Raw genomic sequence first — 11,381 nt, 5'->3', positions numbered from 1 at the left:
ATGGTCCTGACAAAGTGTTGTTATTTTTCGGGTCAATCAGAAATACAATTTGGCTGCCATGGCCGCTATTTTGCTACTAAGTTCTAATAGGCCGATCTCACTTAAAATTGGTCTAGGAATGATCAGCTCATGGTCCTGACAAAGTTAAGTTAACATTATACTATTTTTTACTCAAATTGGTATATATTTCAACAACAAAAATAAATACTATAGACTCAGGTGACCGTTAAGGCCCATGGGCCTCTTGTTTACAGTGTGTTTACATTACCTTATGATTTCCCTACACTGCCTTACAATGTCCATACCTTGTCTAGATCTTTTAATATTAACACGTTATCGTTCAATGTCTGTATACATGTATATTACAGGTTCGACTCGATGTCTATACGTTAACATACAATATACATACAGTATTTTTTCTATTTTTTTTTTTATGAATTTGTCCTTTTTTAAACCAAGACATGCATCTTCAAAGTGATTACAAGTGAAATGTTTCAAAACAGTATTATTCATATAAATGACAAGTTTATGAAATGCTCTATGGCTGGACTACTGTCAAAGAACTTATTGTACATTACCTCCCTTTGGCAGTTTTGATATTGGTCCCATACTGCTACAGGAGACACTTTCTGTGCCAGAGAGATGCTCCTCCTCTCAACTTGCTGATTTACTTGCTGTCCTCGGAGTGAAGCTGGTATGTACTTGGACTCGGCACTATTGCACCTGATTTTATAATGATAAGCAGTGTTTTCTCCAGTGAGGGATCCTCATTACACCCCCCCCCCCCCCCCCCAAAAAAAATATAGTATCCCAAGAAATTTCCTTAGGGTTGGTTTGTAAGTAAAATTTTCTCAAGTTTTTGTGGTTTTTTTTTTAACTATTTCATTCAACGTTTCAGTAAAATGACTGAAATACTATGTTTAAACATAGGATATGGTACATTTTGTTTGGTAACAGTATGCATAATAAATTTGTCTTAATTCCTTCTCAATTTCTTGGTATCTTTTTTAAATACATTTTTTTCACGTAGAGTTTCAAAATTTCTTGGAATTTCTAGGAGGGAGTGGTCCACAATTCCCTACTCCTTCTCTGGCATCCTCGATACTCCAGGTGTTACGCTCACTTACACTCTCTGCACCCTTGGAATATGTCATAGCAAAATTGAAAGCTCAGCGTGTGCCACTTTGTGGATAGTGCAAGTAATCTTGTCTGCATGATCCTTTTGATACATATATCAAAAGAAACGCGGGGCATGATAACAGTAACATTTACTGGTTTTGAAGTCGGGTGTTGCTCCTCTGTAATCTTCAAAGGACAGGTATCGACCTAGTGATTGGTCACGTTTTTTTACCACACTCTACTAGAAATTCCTAGAAATTTTGAAATTCTACCTATGTAACAATACCAAAGCCCCTTTTCTTTTTCAAATTGCAAAAAAACTTGCTAAATTAGGTCAACAAAAAATTTGTTTCAATTTTTTTTTCAAACCTTACTTGTAACCATCTTACTCAATTCGTTTTTAGCTATATATCTGAAAGAAAGTAGTTAAAACAGATACCAATAAAATTAGAAGAAAGAAAAATATATTATGCAAACTGTTCACAAGCAAGAAATGTACCAGATCCCATGTTTAAACATTGTAGTCATTCCCTTTACTGAAATATTGGTTGTGCATGTAATAGTTTAAAAAAAAGGAAATATAGAAATTTAACCTACAAACCAACATTAAGGTTTTGTTGTCTTACTTGGATTTTTATTTTTTTTGGAAGAAAGTAGATTTTAAATGAGTCTACAATGTAACTCTCTATTCCTAAGTAATCATCTCGCATATCTTCTGTTTGGTTTATAGATCTATTTGTGACAAAGGTCAGATATAGCGATTAGTAAAAGTTCAAATTATTTGTGATTTCTGAAAATTTACCATGTATTGGACATAATACATTTTGCATCTGAATTGACTGAAAACATTAAAAATGAGTTTGAAGTGTCTTGGTCAAGTTTTTAAAAATATTCATACTGAACAACTTCATGTACTGATGTGGTCCAGTTCTGAAGCCATGGATATATACAGGCCAGTTTTTATAGCCAAATATGGCTATTTTCCCCTGTCCAATTTTTGCATTATTTTCCCCTATTTCAGCTTTATTTTCCACTATACCAGTTAAAAATCCCCCCACTTGTAACTAAATACTACCACATGAATATCTGTCTTTGTGCCATTTTGTTTTTTATTTACTGACTGATTGATTTCATTTTCCATGTGCGCATGTTAATTGTCACTGCTGATATTTTACGACACTGTTTCCAGTTAGCCCTGTTTACAGTATACAATAACAATAGCGTAACAGTCACACAAACGCTTTATTCTAATGCATATCGGGTGGTCAATTTGAAGCGTCTATAATGAACAGCGAGAAACAAAAATTAAGGATGTCATCCATATATATATGCATGCCCCCCTCTCGTCCTCTCCCCCTGGCTCTGGCCTGTGGCCACCCTTCCTACCTGCTGGTCATTCACCCACAGCACATATTTTCCCCTATTTCATAAAAGGGTACTAACTTTCTATTGCTGCATTAATTCCTGGAAGCAAAAGTGAGGTTGGTTTCTGTCTTGGGGGAAAATTGTTTACATTCGTAAATGACATGTACACTTGATATGGTGTCAATATCATCATCTTATGGTAAAAAGTGTATGTGGAGAATTTTAAAGATTTTTATCAACAGAAATATGAGTACAAGTATTTTTCTGATGTATTTTACAATGATGTGAACAGAATTATTATGGAATTTTAAAAATCTGTTTGACTTCAATTATATACATGAAATGATTGTTTTCTTCAGATGTTAGCAGCTCTGTGTGATCTACCTACCCTAGAGAGACTAGAAATAGAGCAGTCATCTAGTGGTGTAACTTACGGTAAGCAGCGTCGACCTTCATGTAGTGGTATACCACCTTAAACTACTAAATCAAAATAGTATAGTCGGATAACCATGTGTGCTTAAATGAACCTAAACTGGGTAACCATGTATTTTTTTTGTGCCATGAAATACAGCCAACGATGGCCCTTTATTTTGAAAAAAACATGATAACTCAATCCACTGAATGCATAAACAAAGATAACTCAATACCTATTCCTTGTAAATAATGCTGTAAAATGTTGCAGATTCTCCTACATATCGCAAGCCTCTCGCTGGGGAAATTTTTGTAATTTCACTTTACACTCATGTGTTTCTATTTTCTACTTTTATAAAGTGTAAAAAAGAAGAAAGGTATAATAAATATATATATATTACAGCTCCAAAGATTACTCCTGGTATGGACCTTGTCGACTGGGAGAACTCGACTGTTTGTGACATTGATCGACAGTACAGAGGCATCATTGCAATAGTGAGTAAAGCTTCCGCCTCAGCATCCTCGATACTCCAGGGGTTAATGTTGAAAATTCATAAATGGAGGTGTTTTATACAGCTGCCTCTGTTTTTGAAGTAATTTAGATAGTTTGGATTTTCTAGCTTTTTGGCCATCGCAGATTATTCCTTTATTCGATGAAACAGCTGTATGATTCAGTGATATTGTTTTTTTGGTAGACTGTATATAATAATCAAGGGATTTTCTTCTATGTCTCCAGCTTAATGGACATTGAATAACCAAAAGTGATCTGCTGCCATCACTACAAATATTGGGATCTATCTCTTTTCTGCCTGCCTTCACTTCCATCTCTTTTCTGCCTGCCTTCACTTCCATCTCTTTTCTGCCTTCACTTCCCATCTCTTTCTTTTTTTTTGGCGGCGGCGTCTCCCTAGGCACCTATATTCAGCTGACCTTGGGTTTTGTGAGGACTTCAAACCCCAAAACAAACAAACAAAATCATCGAGATATACAGTGCATGTGGGCCATCTAAAATGTATAAAAGGGATTGTAAGCCTTTATTTTTGTTTCACAATTATAACTATTACTATTATCCATATGTTGTGAAGCGCTTTAGAGTAATTTTACAAATTATGAAGGGCGTTATATATAAATGTTGTATATATTATTATTATTATTATCTTGGATTTCAGAAACGACTGTCATGTTAAAACCTATTGGTACCAATGTATATTGCCTTCCAAGCATTTCAGGTTCCTATCTTGGTGCCGAAACATTTTCTAGGAAAAGTAATGGACATGTACCATTCAGATTATCACCAGGTGTTTTTTTTAAAAATATATTACTTATCAGAACTTTTATATAGTTTTAATGATAATAGGTTTTGATGATCTGTCCAGGTGACTACTGTATACCGGGAAACTTTCGCCGCAGTTTAACTTTCACCACTTTCGCCTTCCGATCTGAGGGCGCATTTAACATGACGGCGAAAGTTTAAAAGGAATTACGTATACGACGGCATATGTTTTGGCACTATTTCCTCTACACTGATGCTTAACTCAGGTACCGTATGTGATACAATTGGGGTCCAGTGTGTTCCACTGTTGGCGGTGTAGGGTGGATTTAACACTGGGCGAATAGGGACTCTGCCTGTGAAGGGCGAAAGTTTAATGGGGCAAAAGTTTCCCGGTATACAGTTGTCCTATCTATGCAGACTTCCCAGTACCTAACTGTAAATTGAAACCGTACTTCATTGAACAGGGTTTGTGGATAAGCATTGTTGTTTCAGATTGTATACTACATAGTTAGTATCCTATGAAATATATGTGGGAGGGGGATGAAGGAGTCACAACACCCAAGAACAGTTCAATAACTTTAATGAGATCTACATGTTTTGAATTGCTATGATTAACAGAGTACAGAATGACAGAATGAAGTACAGAATGACAGAATGAAGTACAGAATGACAGAATGAAGTACATACATTTGTATATGCAGTTACACTACATGACTATGCACAGAGGCACGATAGTCTAGTGGTAGGACGCCGGGCTCGTGACCGAAGGGTTGCAGGTTTGAGTCATGGCACGGCACTGAGTTGTATCTTTGAGGAAGATACTTTACTCCGCTTGTTCCAGCCTACTCAGCTGTAAATGAGTACGTGGTTTGGCAGTGCTAGAATTGTTGAATGTTAGCTGTGAGCGCCGAAATGGCAGCACTGGCTGTATGCTCGCCAGGGAGTTGAGAAAGATATTGGCTGGTTGCAAAGGCCCTATAACCACGGATAATAATTTGTGAACCGCTTTGAGACGACCTAGGAACCTCCAATTATTATTATGACTTGACATTGTGATGTCACCCATATTGTGACATTTTAAATAATATCAACTCATTAGTAGGTTTGAAGATACTGGGATGGAAATACACCATATACACTATATACAACATTTTCGCTGTTCCACATGGTTTTAGTTAATTTGTCCTGAATGTCTGTTTATAGTTGACATGCTAATGCTTTGTATTGGTGTGTGATATTCTGTCATGAATTAAAAATTTGGTACTGACAAGCAAAACTGTCTTCCTTTTTCGAGTCTAATGAGAGATATAGTATCTATGCTGTCTTTCAAATCATATGATTTGTTAGTAAGGAACTCTACAGAATCTATTTACTGATCCAACAAGAATGATGCTGAATTTTTCTACATTAGAATGTTAGATTATCCCCCACACTTTATTATAGGAAATAAAACTTAGGAGAAAAAAGTTAACTTTATATTTATAATTTTACATAAACCAGCAAATTTATCGTTTTTAGCTCACCTGGCATTAAGTCCTCATAAGCTTGTATGGTTATTTAACATTTTGGGTGGTTTGGTGGTGCAGTTGATAATTATAATTAATTAGAATCAACACGAAGTTTGTTCAGGAATAATCTGAATTTTTAAAAATCCATTGCTATTCCAAACACAAAGATCTCTGGTTGCAGATAATCTGATTTTCACTGAAAACACGAATTGTCTGTCATTTGAAATTCATCCAAACATTTTCATCTTCGGTCAAGTGTTATATTTGATTTGTCTTATGTGGCTCTAAACACAAAAAAAACAATTTCCACAAATCGTTTGCCTCTTCCCCCTCCCCATTTTCTTCACGACAAACAACAGCCAAGTTGCTGGTAACAGAACATTCTGCTATTTTGATTGGTTCACAGATACCCATCTTCCTGTTTGTTGTGTACAGTACCGATCCAGACTAACACAAAAAATATCTTGTTGCAGAATTTCCGATGCCTGAAACGTTATTTACTGCTCATTACTCAAAAGTAGTTGATCACAAATCATTGTATCATTTTACAGGCAATCCCATTTAAAAAAACACTAGTGTCAAATCTCATCATAGTCACCACGGTGTGACTAACACATTATAACTATTGTATACAATGAATGATATATCTTTAAGATACAATATGTCTCTATAGGACAACTTTCTGTGTAACGTCATCAATGTCATTCAAAATGTTTCCTGCCTCTTTCTCCATTAAGGTTTTGGTTGTGTATAGTCTGATATGTCCTAACAGCACAAAGTCTTTGATCCCGATAATTTCATGTAACGTTATCATAACATGCTATGGGAACAAACATTTTAACTTCAGTCTTTATTTTTTTGAAGTATGACATAATAATAACGCGTAAAACTGCTGTCTCCATGATGACGTGATTCTATTTGTTAGTTGTCTTTATAGTACTTGAGGAGTTTTACCTCTCCACCATCAGACTGTGCCCATAGCACATTTCCAGGCTCCATACCAATAGCTCCTTGTTTTCCGGTTTTGTGCAGGGTTTTGATGTATTGGCCCAACCCACTGATCAGTTCTATGGTATTGCGTTTCCAATCGCCTACAACCAGGTTCCCAACGGAATTGTACACAATGGTTCCGGGACCAAATTTGTCTGGTGTAACTGTTTCCTCACCCTGGATGCCGTATCCTTTGTATGTGAACAGGACTTTCAGTTTTCGGTCATGCACAATGATATGCATTGAAGCCTCTTCCCCCTCTCCATATTCTTCACGACAAACAACAGCCAAGTTGGTGGTAACAGAACATTCTGCTATTTTGATTGGTTCACAGATACCCGTCTTCTTCCTGGTTGTTGTGTACCGTACCGATCCAGTTGGTGAAAAAACTGTCAACCTGTTCAATGTACCGACAACTACGCATTCATATTGTGTGACGCATACACTCAGAGCCTCTCTATCAACTTTGAATATTTCGACGGGTGAGGTTGATATTCCTACATAGACGGTTTTCTGACTACAGAACCAGACTTCCTTTGTGATGGGACAACGACTGATGTCTTAAATTTCCTTGTTATGCTGCATCTTCTCTTTGACCTCGCCGTTTTTGTCAAGAAGAAGAATCTCACATGTGTTGTACTGTGGAATCATCAGTGAATGCCCTTCTCTTGTGGGGTGGACCGATCTGACAATCTGTGCGAATGGAAACTTTTCCACTACTGTCGTTTCAGTGAGCAGTTCATAGTTTGTAGAGGTAAACGTTCCAAGGATGTATTTCAAGTCATACGTAAAGGTCATACCAGGGTAGAACTCGGCTGTTTGTATGTAATATTGGTTTTTCAGGAACTGGGTCGTTGCCTTGTGCGTCATATACTGCATCATACATGTCAACCAGTGAACCTGCTTGGAGAGTTTTCTTGCATTCCTTAACTTCCTGAAATAGAACATCATACTGGGTTTGTTGTATTTTCTTCTGCTGTGAAAAAGCTCCATATTTACATGTTCCATTTTTTTACATAAAGATGTCCATTCCAATACCACACCATCTATTTCCTGTTTACACTTTTTTCCTCGTTTTTTTATTTTGACACACAGTTTTTTGAACTTGGTACCATTTTCCTCCAGTTGTTTGTCTGTTGTAAATAAATCCAGTTTGAGTTGAGGGAGTGTGTTATTCTCAGCATCTTTGACAAAGTCATGCATGGAATTGTCTTTTCAGCTACAACTCCAGTAAATTCCTCGAGATTGTGCGGCTTGTGTATAGACTTGATGCCACATGTTGTAAACACGAGTGTTTTACAATCAAGGCAAACAAAGAACACATCCTTCTGCTTGTGATGTAGACACTTAGAACTTCCTTTTGGTCGTACAGGCTCCTGGAAGTTTCCTGACTGAGGACTGGTATTCATTTCTAGATTCTCTTTCATCTGCTCGCCTAATATTACGCCTGCCCTGACACACGTTAGTCTGAGTAATGATGTGAATAGATAAAGATATTATCACAATACACGTCACGCGACTGACATATCTTTTATATTTCAGATGCCCCTGAGGAGTAAATACGATGGTGAACAGGTCAAGCTGTATGACATGATCCCGATCAATGCAATACCAGGTACTTTATCTCATTTTAATGGGATGTGGTTTTCTTATTGCAGAAGATTACCCCTTTCTTCCTATTTTCCCCATAGTAAAGTTTTCTCCATTCTAATTTATATAATCAAAACCACCAAAAGAAATGACGATTTAAAGATATTTTGAGTGGTTTTTTTCTGAGCCATTCTGCTGTGGAGTTGGTGACGCCAGGAATATTCAATGTGCAGCGGGGTTATATTGACTTTTCGGGGCCACGCTATTGTTTGTGATGTCACGGATGATTAATTTCATGACGTATTTGGGTCAGTCGCGGTCATTGACGTCATAACCAATCGCCATCCGGGCTTCATATGCAAAATGAGAAATTTGCGGACGGTATATCGTGTTTATACTGTCGCAAATTATGTTGACTGACCAATCAAATGTCGTGTTATATCTCAAATAAATTAGAATTTGACTTATATAACCTCAGTGGTTCATGCTTAACATTTTAACTTATATTACTTCTGCGGTTCATACTGAAAACTTTCACTTATATAAGCTGTGTAGATTATGCTAAACAGTTTGAATTCGTTACCCCGTTGATGTTTACAGATGATGTGATAGATGAACGAGTCCAGAGACTGTACAAGGTCACTAGCTCTACGATGGTACCTCCAGGGCGGACATTGTTCCTGAAACACCAGCAGTGTGTACTTATCAAATGCAAGGTAAGCCATACGACGATGTTGCCAATAATTCACGGCGGAACAATAAACCTGGTCAACAGCTGAAATGCACAATCACATCTTTTGTTAAATGTTAAACAGTTAAAGGGGTTGGTCGGGGAAAAAATGTCATATTTGCTAAAATGGCATACACATGTTTAAAATACCTTCTTATGAAATATACCGATACAAATTTTGCTGAAATTCACTCCCTTAGAGTAAAAATTATAATTATATTAAAGAAATCCTAAATCGTCACCTGACAGTCTAAAACTCTCAATTGACCCAGATCAGTGATGTAATTTTACCGCACGCACGTCATCAACAAGGCCAAATGTAAACATTGCGGCGAAAGAAAAAGATGCATGCAAAAGTCATGACAGGCACGAGGTATTAATACCGTTATATACATTGTATAACAACAACATATAGGTAGGAATACTACACTTGCATCAAACATGATCTTTGAAAACAATTATTTACGTATAGTATTGCTGTCTTGTCCGCTAGTTGAGTCCGACATGGCACATGACGGCGTGCTATTGTTATCTTCACTGCCTCACTTTCGAAACAACCACGTGACATATATAAATAGATCTGTGCAAAATTTACCCGGGGCTTCCCCGAGATTTCAGTGGTCAAAACTGGACATTACAAGCAGAACTCATATTGCCGTGGTATAACTTTTGGAAGGCCAGAGAACGCATTTAGACCCATTTATTTTGTATTTTTTTCCCCGACCAGCCCCTTTAAGGTATTTAAACTCAGGTCTCCAAAAGTAAACTATACAAGAAAACTTACTAGTATATAACGTTTAACATCGACTTATACAGAAAGAGCCTAGGATGGACGATCGGTTTCTGGACACCATACTATTAAAATTAGCTTCCCCTGTTCTCCGTTTTCTTATAATACATGAGTTAAAATGATCCCTGATGTGTAACAGACAAAAAATGCTACAATTGGTCAATTGCCTTTACGTGCCAATATTTTCCCGGGGAAATGTATCCTACATACTTTTTGACAGATGTTATTTGTTTTAGGATGGATGGGTCGGATTTCAAAGGATGCGAATGAATAAAAAGATGACAGCCCAGGCTTTCTTCAATAAGCTCTTGACCTTACCAGGAAGCGAACACAAATACTTTGAAAGTCAGACCAATACATTGCAAACCGATACAGACAGTGATATCCCAACGGCAACCCGTGTTCAGAATTAAACTTTGTCTTTTCACATTTATTTTCGTTTGTAAAATGGCGTTGGATGTAAATATGTTTTTGCTGAATATTTTTCATGAAAGATGTGATAAAAGTGCCACGCAAATCGTAATTTGAGAGTGTTTGGATAATTTATTAACCATGTTACAGACAAAAAGTTCAGATTTTGGTAACTAGAAATGTCTTTGGAATCTTTATATATTTATTTGAACATGTACGTGATTTAATGTTGTTATCAATTGATCACATTTAGTGATAAAAATATCGATATATTTTACACAAAATATTTTCCAGAGATTTCAGTCTTGGAAAGAAAATTTCGTATAAAACTGTTTGAAGAATAAATTTTCTGTGTTGAAAAACCTTTTTTTACTGTCATAAAAAAATAATTTATAAGAGATTCTCACTTTCTAACTATAATTGATATATTTAAATTTCATGATAGGATTTATTGTTAAAACATGCTACAATATATTTACATATACTCTGCATCCTCCCAGTGCATTTCATAGAGAAACATAACTGTCAATTGACTTTTAACCGGTTTAATCAGGTGACCAATATTGTGACGTATTCGATCTACTGTTGACAACACGAACTACGCTGTTCCAAGAACTTTACGAACTGATGTTAGGAGAACGAAATAACTAAATATAACATAGATTATATTCAAATTTCTTCCCTCTTGTAGGCAATAAATGTCCAGGCGTATACACAGGCCCATAACACTGAAACATCCATTGCTTAAATAGCATCACGCATTTGCCTTGACGTTTATTGCTTACAAGAATGAAGAAATTTGAATAGAATATATGTTAATTAACCGTGGTTCATATGTCGTATAAATCATACAACTATGTGGTGCTCATATCAGAAACAATTCAAACTGAAAGATCATATGTCTGGTTGCTGTGTTGCCAAAAAACCGTCTAAAGCTTGCTATAATTTTCTGCTAGCCCCATTGAAAATGCCCAAGTAAACCACAGAAAATCCCGATATCTACGGTCGCTTCATTTGGTAATGGAGTGGGATATAATGTCTATTCTTTCCCCATTGCCTACACAAGTGACTCGCATGTTACCCACTATAAAATTAACGTATTAAATGAAAGAGGAATGATAACTGTTTTGATTTTATCAGAAGAAGTGCAGAAAACCTGCAAAAGTATCGCATCATTTTTGTGCAGTCTACACA

The 11,381-nt window shown here is 36.4% G+C and overlaps 1 protein-coding gene across 1 annotated transcript in view; it reads left to right on the top strand.

Annotated features, from left to right (window-relative positions):
- LOC110451462 (methionyl-tRNA formyltransferase, mitochondrial-like) overlaps window positions 1-10,529 on the top strand; it is a 17,336-nt gene extending 6,807 nt beyond the window's left edge. Inside the window, exons 5-10 of the mRNA XM_021499496.1 lie at window positions 592-694; window positions 2,844-2,919; window positions 3,299-3,390; window positions 8,209-8,281; window positions 8,857-8,972; window positions 10,013-10,529. Coding sequence (XP_021355171.1) covers window positions 592-694; window positions 2,844-2,919; window positions 3,299-3,390; window positions 8,209-8,281; window positions 8,857-8,972; window positions 10,013-10,189 — 637 coding nt within the window. The 3' untranslated portion in view covers window positions 10,190-10,529. The remainder of the gene's footprint in view (window positions 1-591; window positions 695-2,843; window positions 2,920-3,298; window positions 3,391-8,208; window positions 8,282-8,856; window positions 8,973-10,012) is intronic.
- The last annotated feature ends 852 nt before the right edge of the window (window positions 10,530-11,381 follow it).

This window comes from Mizuhopecten yessoensis, unplaced genomic scaffold (genome assembly GCF_002113885.1).
Source record: "Mizuhopecten yessoensis strain PY_sf001 unplaced genomic scaffold, ASM211388v2 scaffold6045, whole genome shotgun sequence".
NCBI lineage: Eukaryota > Metazoa > Mollusca > Bivalvia > Pectinida > Pectinidae > Mizuhopecten > Mizuhopecten yessoensis.
The sequence above is the reverse complement of the archived record's forward strand: the minus strand, read 5'-3'. Positions and strand labels throughout refer to the sequence as shown.